Below are 15470 nucleotides of genomic sequence, written 5' to 3' on the forward strand. Positions count from 1 at the left end.
TTCACAGTCAGACATGATAGGCATCACATTTTAAAAATCTATATTAAAAGTACAGAAATACCAGAGTATTAATCAGTCACCATCAATAAATCACCCTGATGGCATTTATGTACTCAGTAATACATCACACCCAACTGAATGCCAAAATATAGCTGGATGGAGCTGCTTGCTGGAATTTCCAGGATTTTTGAAGAACAGGAAAAGAGAAGCAGCCAGGTAGGTGGTATATTGTAATTTCCAGCCTGAGGGGAAATGCTGGTTTAGAGCACTGACAGGGCCACAGAGGAGCCCAGAAGTTACTTTTCCTGACTGTTCAAATCAAACTATGAGGAAACATTCCTCTTTAAGTGCTTTATCTCCCAGAGCACTGGTGCCTGCTGGATGTGCAGTGCTGGCACATGATCCCAGGGTGAAGCCCAGGGCTCTGCAGCCCAGCTCTGAGCCTCCCCAACCCTGCCAGGGCTGCACCCTGCTCCACAGCTCAGCCTGAGCTCTCAAAGCCCTCTTACACCTCTCTGCCTTTTTCTTGACTTCAGTTTTTCCTCCTTCAGTCACCATTTTGGGAACTCCATATTCAAAGCAACAATCCAGGATCACTTTGTCTTTCCTGTCCCACCTGGAACCTTTTGCCAAGGAGCCCCCCTGCTCCTGCTCCTGTATCCCTGGGAAGCCAAGCCTGAGGAACTGAGCTGGGAAAGCTGCTGTGGTGATAAACTTCTGATTCTGATCTTCTGCTGTGATTTTTGAAGATGAGCTACAAAATCCACTTGTGCTCTGCCAGAAACTGCTGCAATAGAGGGAGATGACTGAGGCTGCTTTATCCTGTTAATGAAACAGAGGAGCTCAATACCACACTGAAAAAAGGGCTCTGAGTGCAAGTCTGGTCTTGTTCTGAACTCTTGGAAATCTACTTTTCCTTCATTTAATTGACAAAATCTGTAGATCATACGAGGAAGACAATCCCTGCCAAAAATCCAACATCACTAGTTTTTAATAATACAATGGGAATAACCCCTCAGAACATATGTAATTATGGGAATGAATCATTCTGATGGCATCATGTAACCACATTCACTGGGATTTGACAAAGATGAGGCCACATAAAACTCAGAATTATTTCATTTCAACCCTGGTAAGGCAGAGGAGCTGAGGCCATGTAGCAGAGGAGAGGGACAAGGATCTGTGACCTTGCTGTCCTGGATGGTTGTGGCTAGGACAGAATGAGAAAAAGCTAAAGATTGAAATGGGGGGGGAATCATCAACAGCAAAGGAAAAGCTGTGAGTCATGGAACAACAAAACATCAGTTTAGTGGAGCAAAATATCTGACTTGCACGTTATCAGATACACAACAAGCAGCTGCAGCCTCAGGGATGCTGCAAGATCAACACCAACTGCTGGCCCCAGTGCTGGAATTTGGGTCAGGGGATCTGTGAGAGTGAGGAAAGAGCCACAGCAAGGTGCCAGTTTGAATGCAGGTCCCACACATTATCAGCAGGATCTTTTCTTATGACACAAAATCCAGGCTTGTAGCCCACCCCAATGGCTGGTAAAGGGTCTGAGCCTTCCCACCAACACTTCCAACCTGGGAATTCAGCACCCAACTCCAGGGCATCCCCAAGACAAGCTCTCCCTGCCACAGCCTCCTGCCCAAAGCTGGCTGGGTCTGTTTCCTCACAGAAAGAGACGGCGACTTTCTGGCTGCTCCCCAAGATGTCTTGCTAACAATAAAGAGGGAGTTTTCTTAAGGGAAAGGAAGAAAGAGTTGGGGAGAGCAGAGCAAAAGTATTACTCAACTATTTAGTCTAAAATTTTGAAAATCAAAAGGCTTTTCTGACAGATTGATATCGACTCTAATAGAAAACACACTTGTCCCGGGACAACTCTTCTACATGAGCCTCGAGTCTGATAGCTTAAACAATTATCTACAATTTGGAATTGATTTTTTTATAGCCACATCAATGTGTACTTTTTCAATGCCCAAGGCACAGATAATTCTATTAAAGAGAAAAACCAGAACGTGTAGGCTTAAGCCAAACAGCCTCCAACTCCAGACTCAGTCTTACAAAACATGTCCCAAGGCCTGACTCATCGTGGCTCCCTTGTGCAGCAGGGACTCTGCACCTCACAGCAAAACGCTGAAAATCATTAGGAGAACAAAATCCCAGCAGCTCTGTTATTGTTCTGGGTTTAAAGGAGCATTAGCAGCACCAGAAGGACATTGCTGTGCTGCTAATAAGTGTTTGGGAAGGATGGGCCAGAGCTGTGTTTTGGGCAAGTATTCCCCAAGGTGCTGAGCTTGGCCCCAGCCCAAGCTCTGCTATCAATTAACACAGTTTCAGCTCAGCTTTGTTCATTCCCCCTAGGTGAGGGGCTTTCAGATTGCTGTTACAGTCTGGCAGTAACAGGGATGTGGGCTTTGGACACAGACCTTGCACAGATTTGATCTGTTAATGCACCATCCATGCAGTTCTTCACCCGCACAGGAAAACACGCAGCGTTGTTATTGCTGATTTCTAAAATTCTTTGTCAGTAACCCAGAAAGAGCAGCCCTGTGTGCCTGTAAACACCCAGCAGCACTGCCTTGTGCTCGAGTCCCTGCTGCAGCAGCATCCCTCTGGCTGTCCAGTGTCCCTCTGGCTGTCCCAGTGTCCCACCAGCAGCCCCAGTGTCCCTGTGGCTGTCCAAGTGCCCCTCTGGCAGCCCCAGGGTTCCTCTGGCTGTCCCAGTGTCCAAACAGCAGCCCCAGTGTCCCTTTAGCAGCCCCAATGTCCTTCTGACTGCCCCAGTGTCCCTCTGACTGTCCCAGTGTACCTCTGGCTGCTCCACTGTCCCATCAGCAGTCCCAGTGTCACACCAGCCACCCCAGTGTCACCAGCAGTCCCAGTGTCCCATCATCAGCCCCAGTGCCCCTTTAGCATCCCCAGTGTCCCACCAGCCACCCCAGTGCCCATTTATCAGCCCCAGTGTCCCACCAGCCACCCCCATCCATCAGCGAGAAGCAGGGAGCGCTCCTGCCGCTCTCCCGAACGATTTCCATGATGTGTCACTGAACAAACTCCATTCCCGAACAATGGGGGCTCCCGTGCCAGCGCCCCCGCCGGGCCTCCCAACACCCCGCGGGCCCGGGCTGGACCCGGCCACACCGCGGCGCTCCGGGCGGGCACCGCCACTCCGGAGACGGGCACTGACACGGAGCACAGCGACACAGAGCACGGGGGCACAGGGGCACGGAGGGGACACCGGGGGACACCAAGGGACCCCGGAGCCCCGGGGCCGGGCAGACCAAGCCGAGGTTGCCGTGGCAACCGGGCCCGGAGGTGCCACTGCGCCTGCGCCGGCGCGCGGTGCTCCCGGAAGTGCGTCAGGCGCTGCTGCGCGCCGGAAGTGCCGCGAGCGTGTCCGCGGCTCGGCCCGAGCGCTCCGGGCCTGTCCCGGCACCGACACCGGAACCCGCACCCACACCGATACCGGCACCGGAAACCGCACCGGCACCGGAACCCGCACCCACACCGATACCGGCACTGGAACCCGCACCCACACCGACACCGACACCGGCACCGGAACCCGCATCCACACCGATACCGGCACCGGAACCCGCATCCACACCGATACCGGCACCAGAACCCGCACCAACACCGATACCGGCACCCGAACCCACACCGATACCGGCACCGGAACCCGCGCCCACACTGATACCGGCACCGACACCAGCACTCACACTGATACCGGCACCGACACCAGCACTCACACCGGCACGATGGTGAAACCGCGCTACAAGGGCCGCTGCTCCATCAACCCCTCCCGCGCCAGCACCAACCCCGGTACGGGCAGGGCCACGGGCTGGACCGGACCGGACCGAACCGAACCGAACCGAACCGAACCGGGGCTGATGTTCTTTTGTGTCCGCAGATCGCATCGGGGGCGAGGGAGGGAACAACATGCGGGACCGAGCGACCATCCGGCGGCTGAACATGTACCGGCAGAAGGAGCGCAGGTGAGCGGCCCGGCCTGGCCCAGCCGCGATCCCGGTACCGGCTGGGCAGGGCCGTACCAAGGACAGGCCACAAAACGCCTCGGGACTGGTACTGGGAAAGAAAGATAACATTGTTTAATAAAAATTCTTGTTTTTCAATAGGAAATTACCACAAAAATTGGTCCCTGTGAGGGCATTGAGGCCCTGGCACAGGGTGCCCAGAGCAGCTGTGGCTGCCCCTGGATCCCTGGCAGTGCCCAAGGCCAGGCTGGAGGGGGCTTGGAGCAATCTGGGATAGTGGAAGGTGTCCCTGCCCATGGCAGGGCTGGCACTGGATGGGATTTCAGGTCCCTTCCAGCCCAAAGCCTTCATTGATAGGCTATAATACTGTCCTATTATGATCTGATTTCTGATAGTGTGCCAGCTGATGTTCTAATGCCTCTAACAGCTTCTGTGCCTTTCCTGAGGCTGCTGCACCCTGCAGACACTCACATGATGAATTTGAAATCAAACACATGTCTTTTATCCTGTACCAGAAATTCTTGTTCATCCAGCCTTCATTTTCTAGTACATCAAGTTTTAGTTCTTGCCATTTTTTTTCACTGTGTCCAAACCATTATTTTGGACTGTTGGTAGCTGTTTTGTCATATGGAAACTTTGCAAGTTCACTCTGTGGTGAGCTCTGTAACCCCATGAGCTTGGGAGCGTGATCCTGAGCCTGATCCCAGGTCTGATCCTGAGCCTGATGCCAAGCTTGATCCTGAGCCTGATCCCAGGTCTGATCCTGAGCCTGATGCCAGGCTTGATCCTGAGCCTGATGCCAGGCTTGATCCTGAGCCTGATCTCAGGCTTGATCCTGAGCCTGATCCCAGGCTTGGTCTTGAGCCTGATCCCAGGCTTGGTCCTGAGCCTGAGCCCAGGCTTGGTCCTGATCCTGAGCCTGATCTGGGCCTGATCCCAAGCCTGATCCCAAGCTCTCAGCAGCGCAGTGATGTACCAGGGATACACCTGGGTAGCCCTTGATGCATCTGCCTGGAGAGACCCAAACCACACAGAATTCCTGAATTTCCCAGAGCAGCACAGCTCAAAATCTCCCCCCAAAGACCTGAAGAGCCTCAGCTCCCCTCAGCATCTCCACAGAGGGTGCCCCTGTTCCCCTCTGTGCCACCCTCAGAGATCCATGGCAGGGGAGCAGCACCCACGTGGCTGTGCCATGGCAGTTCTGTTTCACATCACCTTATTTGGTTTCTTGTGCCAAATTTCCTCCTGTTTGGACAGCAGGTGGGGAGGGTGGATTTTGGGGTATTGCTGAGTTCAAACCAGGTCTCTGCTTTTAAATCCTGTGTGGGTGAGTCCTGCAGTGGTGGTTAAAGGGCTTTGTGAGGGAACTCAGTGGGGTTTGCCAGAAAACAGCACTGGTGCCTTTTGCAGCCCCAGGAGCCCTTCCTGGCTGCCACAAGCAGCTGCAGGGAGGGTCTGGCCAGGCTGGAGTGACACCAAGGGCTGTGACTGCCATCACTGCCACTCAGGGTTGGGTAACTCACCTCATGGGATGCACAGCAGCATTCAGCACTGCAGGGGAAGGGTCCCTCTGCATTTTGTGCCTCTGCTTCTGGCCTGGCACATACAGGGGCTGGAGGGGTCAGTGCTGCCCTTTGTGCACTGACATGTCTTCATTTGTCCCTTAGGAACAAACGTGGCAAAGTCATCAAACCTCTGCAGTATCAGTCAACTGTGGCACCAGGCACTGTTGCAAGAGTGGAACCAAATATCAAATGGTTTGGTGAGTTTTGTCCAACTTCCAGACTCAGCAAGCTTCAAAGCTGTTGAACTTAGTGTGATGCAAGCTGTTTGTTTCAAAATGGTGATCTGAGAGCTGTGTGGGAAGGTGAGGGACCCCTGCTGCTGTTGATGCCTTGTGTGGCTACCTAAAAACAGAGACAAGACAAATTTAAGGCAATAAAAAGCAGTTCTGTTTATTGAAGGGCTTCAGGGACATTTTGGGCAGACAAAGCCCCCCAGGGCCACCCAAAATGGACAATGGGTCACAGGTTTTCACACTTTTATAAGTTTGGGCCATTTGCACATTGGGGGTTCATCTTCCAATTACAGCTTCAGCTAATGAAGTCATTGACCCCAAGTTTGCTGCCCCCCCCAACTCACTTTTGTTTCCCTCTCTGGGGCCTGAGGCAGTGAGGTGTCCTTGATTGCCAGGCCTGGAGAGGAATTGTTGTGTCTGCCCCAAATGGGAAAGCAGCAGCTCCCACTGTGTGTGGAGTTTGGAGTTATACACTAAAGAACTGCAGGATTACAAATAGATGAAAAATAGAAAAGCTGAAATCCTGAGGCATCATTGTCACCCCTTGCCTGTACCTGTGCTTTGGGGCTTTGCTTTCCCTAAGGGGGGTTATTTTGGCTCCTGTTTTGTTTCCCAAGGTTTGCCCATGTGTATGGCTTTTAAATATCCTAGAGATACTTTCAATATTTCCTATAAATGGTGAGAAAGAAAGGGATTGGCTGCTTCTTTGGGCTTGGTCTCAAGTAAAATCCTTTGGGTTTGTCACTGGTACTTTTGTTCCAGATGCAAAGTTCATGTTTTATTAGTGTCCCCAGTTGGAGCAGTTGAGATCAGGAAAGGCCAGGTGTGATGCTTGTTTTTTATAGGAAATACTCGTGTGATCAAGCAATCGTCCCTGCAGAAATTCCAGGAGGACATGGAGACTGTGATGAAGGATCCTTACAGGGTGATCATGAAGCAGAAGAAGCTGCCCATGTCCCTGTTCCATGACAGGATCAAGCCACACGTGGGTATCCCTGACTGTGCAGGTGTGTGCACAGCTGTGAGCAGCTCTGCTGTCCTGCTCAGCCTGGGAAATACTGGGAAACACTGCCCCTGCAAGGGGCAGCTGGAGTGGATTGCTTGGGCAAGGGTGGTTCTGATTCCCTGTCACTGTGGCCATCAAGTGTGAGGGCAAAGAAAGATGCATTGTTTAATAAAAATTCTCCTTTTCCAATAGGAAATTACCCCAAAAATTCTTGCCTGTGAAGGTGGGGAGGCCCTGGCACAGGGTACCCAGAGAAGTTGTGGCTGCCCCTGGATCCCTGGCAGTGCCCAAGGCCAGGCTGGAGCCATCTGGGACAGTGGAAGATGTCCCTGCCATGGCAGGGCTGGCACTGGATGGGCTTTAAGGTCCCTTCCAGCCCAAAGCCTTCTGTGATAGGCTATGATACTGTCATATTATGATTTCTGATTATGATTTCTGATAGGTTAATGTGCCAGCTGAAGTTCTAATGCCTCTAACAGCTTCTGTGCCTTTCCTGAGGCTGCTGCACCCTGCAGACACACACATGATGAATTTGAACTCAAACACATGTGCTTTATCCTGTACCAGAAATTCTTGTTCATTCAGCCTTCATTTTCTAGTACATCAAGTTTTAGTTCTTGCCATTTTTTTCACAGTGTCTAAAGCATTATTTTGGACTGTTGGTAGCTGTTTTGTCATATGGAAACTTTGCAAGTTCATGTCATAAGAACATTATTTAAATTAGGGAAAAGGTTGTGTTAAAACATGCATTACAAAAACAAATTGCTCCTTTCAGCCATGGACTGTTTGCTGTTCCAAGACAAGCTGGCTTTCATTGCAAGCTTAAAATCTAGTTTTGATTGTAATTATCCCTGACAAAAATCTGAGAATTTGGCAAGATTTGTGCTCTTGTTAGAAAAGCAAGCAGTGATCAAAGATAGCAGCTGAATTTTCATCACAGTGCTTGTAATTGCATTTGACACCATTTATGGTGGAAGAACTGAAGCATGGTTCGTTGGCAAGTGCAGAATGTTTTGTTGCTTATTAAGTATCCACTCTTGTGTTTCTCAAAGCTTGAAGTGGAAAACTCAAACATTGTTAAGGAAGTGCCTGTCACTTACAGGCTGCCAGGGCTGTGTTGAACTTGGGGCTCCTTCCCTGTGTGTCACAAGAGATTGGAAAAAAATGGTGCTTGGGGTTTGTTTTTTTTTTTTTTTTAACCAACCTGTTTTTCCTCAGACCTCCAGAGTTCACATTCTTGACACAGAAACATTTGAAACAACATTTGGCCCCAAAGCACAAAGGAAAAGACCAACTCTGGCTGCAAGTGATGTGCAGTCTCTGGTGGAGAATGCTGAGGCCTCGTCAGAGTCTTATGACCAGGGCAAGGACCGAGACCTGGTGACAGAGGACACTGGTGTAAGGTGACTGCAAAGGAAAAATTATTCATTGTATACACATATGAAAAGCCAGCCTTGTTTTTAAATAAGGATCTGGTACCTCCATCAATGCTGTTACTGTGTGAGGAGGAAGGAAAAGGAGATGAGCTGAATGTGGGATTTTGGCTAAAGACCAACTTGGGCTTTGTCCCCTCTTTTGTCTGTAAATGGATTAAGAGAAGAGAAGATCCTGACTCTGCATCTGTGGTGCTGATGTTTCTGGTGATGTCTTCTAGGGATGAAGCACAAGAGGAAATCTTTAAAAAAGGACAGTCCAAAAGAATCTGGGGTGAGCTCTACAAGGTAAATTGCACTTGGATTTTGCAGCAGTCACATCTGTCAGCCTTTACACAGTTAGGGACTTCAGCACAGCATTGAAATCCTGTACAGCAACAATGAGAAAAACTCAAAAAGAGTGGATTTTAATTTCCAAATCTCTGCCTGATTGAGCTTGATTCTTGAGTTCTTGTCCTAGAGGAACAAACATTCTTAAAATACACGATCTAGAAGAGGACTGGCAGAGTGAAGGTGTCAGTTTCTCTCGGATTCCTGGGTCTTCACCACAAGTAAAAGAGTCATGTTCCCTTATGTTTCTTTAGGCTAAAAACATCTGGCATGTTGATGGGGTCATCTTGAGAGAGCTCTGACCCTCAGTTCTCCATGAGCCACCATGGCTGCCAGAGAAATGGAGACTGAGCGAATTGGGGTGGTATGAGCAGCTTGTGTGCTCTCAGTGACTCTTAGGTGTGAAATTGCTTGACTTTTTGCTCTGAATTTCTGAATGTAGCTTAAAACCTTTTCATTCGGATCTAAAAACACTGGGAATGGTTGAGAAAAACAGATTTCAGTAAGTGGCTGCCAAAACTGCAGGAAAAAGCTGTGAAACAAATTCACTTGGCTTGAAACAAGTCATAAATGACAGCTCCCTGCTGTAGTTGCTTTGTGGACTAACAGCAGGTTCCTGCTTGGTTGTGTGTTTCATATTGGTCCAGAAAACATCCTTTATACCCTGATGCATTATGAAATGGGAGAAGGGAGTTGTTGCTGAATGGAGGATGAACACTGGGGGTTTGTGAGCTGCAGCACTTTAGGTTTCCCATTTGGGTGTAGTGTTTTCTTTCCCTGGTGCATAGGAACAGGTAAAAGTCATTCAGTTGTCCAGGCTGAATTTGGAGGGGATTTAGGAGAGGAGAGAGTAGAGCATCAATAGATGTTAGTCTGAACTTCACTGTGGGGAACCAGCAGTTTGTGAAGGATACAAGGTTTTTAAATTAGTGAGGTAGTTTCAAATATGACTCGTTTTCATTTGGGAGGTACAGATATCTTGCTTTCTGCAAAATCCATTACTTCTCTGTGGATTTTTTTATTTTTCAGGTGATTGACTCATCAGATGTTGTTGTTCAAGTTCTGGATGCCCGAGATCCCATGGGCACTCGCTCCCCTCATGTGGAATCCTACCTTAAAAAGGAGAAGCCTTGGAAACATCTCATTTTTGTCCTGAACAAATGTGATCTCATTCCTACCTGGGCCACTGTAAGCACAGTCCTGCCTGTTATTCTGTGGACCTTCTTTGTTCCTGTTGTGGCTGCAGCTCTGTGCCAGTCCCCATGCTGGTCTGGAAGGGCGTACTGCAGCTGGGGCGCTGGGAGTTCTCTGCTTGCCTGCAGTAAAAGTAACAATTACCATGTAAATCTGTCCAAGTTTGGCCAAGTTGAGCAACACACACCAGCCACAAATTCCCTACTTCCTCTGTCTGGATTTAACAGTTCAGCTGTTGTCTCCAGAGTGTGCTAAATGTTAGTCTGCCTAGGATCCATATCCACCCCAGCTGGTTTGCTTTATGTCATTAAACTAATGAGTTTTAGCTAGCAGTGAAGGCGTTTTTGGGAAATTGTTTGTCTTTAATACAAACAATACTCAGAGCTTTTAGCTGTTGGGCTGGGGAAGTGCTTCAAAGGTTCTTCACTAGCAATGTTCATGGCCAGTTGCAGTTGTGAGCCCAGTGCAGAGGCTGTGTCCTCCTCTCTGAGCTCAGAGTGTCACTGTCCAGCCCAGGTCTCTAACCCAGTCCTCTTTGCCTCTCCAGAAGCGCTGGGTTGCTGTCCTTTCCCAGGAGTATCCAACACTTGCTTTCCATGCCAGCCTCACAAACCCGTTTGGCAAAGGTGCTTTCATCCAGCTCCTCAGGCAGTTTGGAAAGGTACAAAACAATTTTGGGGATCTGTGGTTGGTTTGAGGAGGTTACTGTATGTGGTCTTTTGCTTTGTTAGCATTTGAGGTTCAGGACTGCAATGGTAATCCTCACTCCAAGATGTAAAAGGATCTGTTATTTCTCACCAGTTACACTCTGACAAGAAGCAGATCAGTGTGGGATTCATTGGTTACCCCAACGTTGGCAAGAGCTCAGTGATCAATACCCTGAGGTCCAAGAAGGTCTGCAGTGTGGCCCCCATTGCAGGGGAAACAAAGGTAGGAACATCCCAGTGCTAAAGACACAGATGTGCTCATGTGAAACAGCCTAATGACCTTGTCAGGTTCTGCACTGACCTGCACAGGTTGTGTAACCCTGAGGAGGGGCTCATGGACAGTCCCTGCTCTGGCAGCATTCCCAAATTCCCACTCTGCTGTACTGCAGGGCTGTGATGGGAATGGTCAGCTGCCCTCACTCCTTGATCCAAATGCTGGGTCAGTGTCTTGGTTTGGAAAGACAGGAGTCTGCTAAGGAAGGCAGGAGCCTCCTCTGAAATGGAGAATGTAAACCCTCCCCACCCCTCTGAATTGCTGTAAATTTTAAATTAAGGGGCTCTCAGGCAAAAATATGGGAGCAGGAAATAACAGTTCTTTAATAGGGAAGAAAAATAAAAGGACAAAATAAACAATGCAGTGAACTAAAGCAACAGTGCCAGAGTCAGAACTGAGCCTGACACCCTGTGGGTCAGGCTGGTGGCAGCAGAACCATTGGAATTGTGGCTCAGCCCTCCTGCAGTGCCAGGGCTGGTTCTGCTGGAGCAGGGATCCTGGAGAAAGGTGCAGTCTCTGCCTCTGCAGATCCAGGGCAAGAGGCAGCTGCTGTTCCTCTGGGCAATCCAGTGCAGAAGCCGTGCTGGTGTTCCAGAATCTCCAGATTCTATCCGGGTAGGAATGCTTGGCTCCTCCCCTGGGCTCCCATCTGCCAATGGGATGCTGTAGTTCTTATCAGCCATGCAGGGACATTCCATAGCTGTTATCAGCAGGTGTCCCCTCCCCAGGGAGGAGTGATTGTGGTCACTCAAGAGAGAGATAAGGCAAACTGCCCACTTGACAGAAGCCAACTGCCATAGAGATGGTAATAGAACACATCCTGCCTTGCAATCTGGATCAGTCATGCTCTGTTTCTCTGACTCTGATCTTCAAAAATGAAACAAGGCCTGTGTGGAGGTGCTGATGGGGAGCTGCTGGTCTCTTCCAGGTGTGGCAGTACATCACCTTGATGCGGCGGATCTTCCTCATCGACTGCCCCGGGGTGGTTTATCCATCAGGAGACTCAGAGACAGACATTGTGCTGAAGGGAGTGGTATGTGCCTGCACTGAGGGCTGGAAGGCTTTGCTTGTTGGCTCTGTGATGGTCTCAGAGGGTTGATCCTCTACTGATGCTCTGCTGTGCTTTTTCAGGTTCAAGTTGAAAAGATTAAGAGCCCTGAAGACCATATTTGTGCTGTGCTGGAAAGAGCCAAAGAAGAGTACATCAGGAAGACATACAAAATTGAGTCCTGGACGGATACAGAAGACTTCCTTGAGAAACTTGCTGCTAGGACTGGAAAACTGCTAAAGGTGTGCCAGCTTCCTGCATTGTGGGCTGGAAGGGCCTGTGGCCTGTTCTGAACATGGGAAATGGCAATGTTTCTGTTGCTCATGGGGCATGGGAGGGCTGTGTGCCCCACAAACGTGGACATGAACTGTTCTGTTTTTCTCAGGGTGGTGAGCCTGACTTGCAGACTGTGAGCAAGATGGTTCTCAATGACTGGCAGAGGGGCAGAATCCCTTTCTTTGTGATGCCACCAATGGCAGAACCAGTGGCAGGTCAGCCAGATCCCCAGGTAAGAATGTGATGCTTGTGCCTCCTCTTCCCTCATATTTGATTTTCCCAATGGTATTCACTGCTGCTTCTCCCAGAGTGCCATGGATCTTTGGCAGTGCATGTCCTGGGCTCTGCCCAAGCATGGTCCTTCGTGTGACACCTGAATTTGGTGAGGACCAGGTAGCAGTGCTCTTTACAGAGATGTCTGAGTCATTACTCCCAGAAATGTCAGTAATCATGTTGTGCTCTTGGGCTTTTTCTGATGAGAGAAAATGGAAGTTGTTCCTGGAGATGGTGGGACAGATTTTTACATACTGCTCTTCCTTGCAGCCTCCTGTTTTGGAAGCAGCTGTGACATCCAGCCAAGATATCACAGAGGAGAAAGTCTCTGAGTTGGTGGCACCAGGTGTGGAGGCAGCAGGAGAGGGGAACAGCACAAACAATGAAATCAGGCAGCTCATGTCCCACGTTCGGCAGAACTTTGGCAGGATTAACGTGGCACCTCAGTTCTCAGAAGAAGACCTGGTTCCTGTGGATGTGCCAGGTTTTGATGACACAGACCATGATTCCTCTGGGGAGGAGGAGCAGGAGGAGGAGGAGGAAGAGGAGAATGAGGAACATCAGGATCCAGGAGAGGAGGAATTGCAGGTGGCACCAGGTGTCCAGGAGGGCCCTAAAGCAGCTCTTAAGGCTTTGGAGGACAAGATTGCAAAATACAAAAAATTTTTGGATAAAGCTAAGGCCAAGAGATTCTCAGCAATAAGGTACCTAAATCTGTCCAATACATTGCAGGGGGGGAAAGGGCTGATGAGGCTCTGCTGTAGATTGACTCCATTTCTGACTTGCTTGACACACATAAGTTGCCACAGCTTATCTGGCTTAGCTATAAGGGTTGGGAATTGGGCCAAGTAGCAGTTTGTTTTTGAAAGATTATTCCAAGAGCTGCTATTTACCAGCAAATTAAAAATGTTCCCACTTTTGGAAAGCTGCCTCTCAAACTATGGATAGAGTTAGCATTATCTTGGTTATCTGGGCAGCAATACTGCATCCTTGGATCTCTCCTTGATGTTGGATAATCCCAAGGCTGGATAAGCCTGGGTGTTCATGCATGTGCAATGAATCCTGGCCCATGCAGCAGGCCCAGTTTTAGCAAAGCTCACCCTCCAGCCTTGTGAGGAGGGAGATTTCAAGGTTTAAGTGCTACATTTTCTCTCTCATATAGCTCACAAGCACAGTAACTCCAGCAACAAGGGTATTGCAATATTCTGGTGCAAAGACTGCTTTGATGCTGACAGGGGACTGGGATCTGCTGGAGTCTGATGGCTTCTCAGAGGTGGTCACTGTTTGTGTAACAACAATCTTTTATTGCTGGTTTTATCTTCCACAGAATCCCCAAGCGACTGAGTGACCAAGTGTTTGCAAAATCCATGGAGAAGGCTGAAGAACCCAAAGAAACTGGAGACAGAGGTAAAACAAGATTAGTAGATGTTCTTAATTTACATTTGGAAATCCTATGAGCCAGAGGAAAAAAATGGCATTACAGGGAGAAGCATCCACTGGATCCTGTGTGCAAGATCTTTTCCCCTAAAACTACTTAAATCTCCCTTTAGCTGTCCCAAGGGCTGCTGCTGACCTGGTGTAGCCTTCCTGTGGAACAGCTGTGTGTGTGATGGGAGGTGTCCCTCTCAGTGAGGGAAGAAACAGTGAAAGCAAGTTTTGAGTTCCAACAGCCTGGGCTCCAGGCAGGCTGCAGCCAGAGCAGCTCCCCTTCCATGGGGTGTTATAGGAAGGAGTAGTTGGGGTTTGGGATGTTATAAAAGCAAAGATACTTCAAGCTATAGGTTTTTACTGAGTTGTTGTCAGTTTTAGTAAAGGCACAATCCAGTGTGAGAGCCCTGTCCTGACAGGATTGTGGAATTCTCTCCTGGACTTGGATGGGGCTGGAGCAACCTGCTGCTCAAGAGCAGTTTTCACAGTAATAGCTGTGATTCTCTTGTGAGGAACATTCATGTTGTTTTGCTAGAAGCTCTTAAATACAGCCAAGGGAATATGTTGCTCAAGGAGTTGAAATGGTGACCTCAGCCTGCAGTTCTTCAAACAAATGAATGTTCTGGAAGATACCAAGGGCATGATCTCTGCTGTTTGCAGGCACAGAGAAGAAAAGAAAGATGAAAGAAGAGGAGAGTGATGATGATGATGACCAGTTGGGTAAACAGCCTTGTAAGAAACTCACATCCAAAGAAGTAAGTTTGCTTTCCTGTAGTACAGCTGAGCAGGGAAATAAGCTGGCTTTTTTATCCTTGGCCATATCACTAATGAGCGTGTTGTCACTAAAGAGCTTTGAGACTTTGGGCACGAACAGAAGGGGAATGAAATCTGAATTCTGTTCTGAATGTTCTGTGACAACTTCTGTGACCCCCCTCTTACCTGACTATGCACACCAGATTGAATCTTGTGTCTTGCTGCAAAGACTGAAGTGGAGCTTTCTCCCATAAGAGCAGGGCGGGTGGGTTCCGTACAGAGTCACATCAGTAACATTTAGTTTGAAATTATTTGTTTTACTTAACGTGTGTGGAATGCAAAGTGAACACCATTGGAGAGTTGCAGACACTGAGGCTCTGGATGCTGGGGATTTGCTAATGTGTTTTGTGTTTGCAGAGGAGACGAGCCGAGAGGCAGCAGCGCTCCAAGAAAGTCGGAGTCCGGTATTATGAAACTCACAACGTGAAAAATAAGAATAAGAACAAGAAAAAAACTGGCTTGGAGGGACAAAGATCAAAGCACAAAAAATACAACCATAAGAAATAGCTGCTTATTCTATTAAATTTTACATAAAACAGCTCTAGTATGTGGTGGCTTTTTTTACTATAAAACTTGCGGTTCCTGTTCAAAGCCCAGTGTGACCGGTCTGTCCTGGCCCCAGGAGCAGCATCTCTGTCTTTGTTTCTGCATCATCTGAAAGTTCTTTGTGCAGTTGGAGCTGGTGGTATTTCCACATCGCTGTCCCAGGCCAGCAAATACTGCAGTAGCCAAGCAGCCATTCCAGTGTTGCTCAGTGGTGGGGTTTGGGTGGGTTTAATCTGGAAACTGGCTTTATGGGGCTTTTCACATGACTGCAGGGAATTCTCTCTCCCTTGTTCACCTTCTATGTACCAGCTGCTCGCAGAGGTACCTCAAGCAGGGATTTCATTTGCTT

The 15470-nt window shown here is 48.9% G+C and overlaps 1 protein-coding gene across 2 annotated transcripts; it reads left to right on the top strand.

Moving 5' to 3' along the window:
* Positions 1-3390: 3390 nt before the first annotated feature.
* GNL2 (G protein nucleolar 2) lies at positions 3391-15113 on the top strand. 2 transcript variants are annotated; one of them, XM_036396983.2, is made up of 16 exons: positions 3391-3822; positions 3911-3995; positions 5663-5757; positions 6639-6778; positions 8018-8202; positions 8454-8520; positions 9592-9750; positions 10304-10417; positions 10558-10686; positions 11666-11770; positions 11869-12027; positions 12171-12293; positions 12605-13038; positions 13662-13741; positions 14423-14517; positions 14933-15113. In XM_036396983.2, the coding sequence occupies exons 1-16, from the start codon at positions 3759-3761 to the stop codon at positions 15080-15082; spliced, it is 2184 nt and encodes a 727-aa protein (XP_036252876.1). In that variant the 5' UTR covers positions 3391-3758; the 3' UTR covers positions 15083-15113. The 2 variants fall into 2 exon arrangements, with proteins under 2 accessions (XP_036252876.1, XP_036252877.1); XM_036396984.2 differs by lacking the exons at positions 3391-3822; positions 3911-3995; positions 5663-5757 and having other exon boundaries at positions 6676-6800.
* Positions 15114-15470: the final 357 nt, after the last annotated feature.

Source organism: Molothrus ater, chromosome 24 (assembly GCF_012460135.2).
Source record: "Molothrus ater isolate BHLD 08-10-18 breed brown headed cowbird chromosome 24, BPBGC_Mater_1.1, whole genome shotgun sequence".
Lineage (NCBI taxonomy): Eukaryota > Metazoa > Chordata > Aves > Passeriformes > Icteridae > Molothrus > Molothrus ater.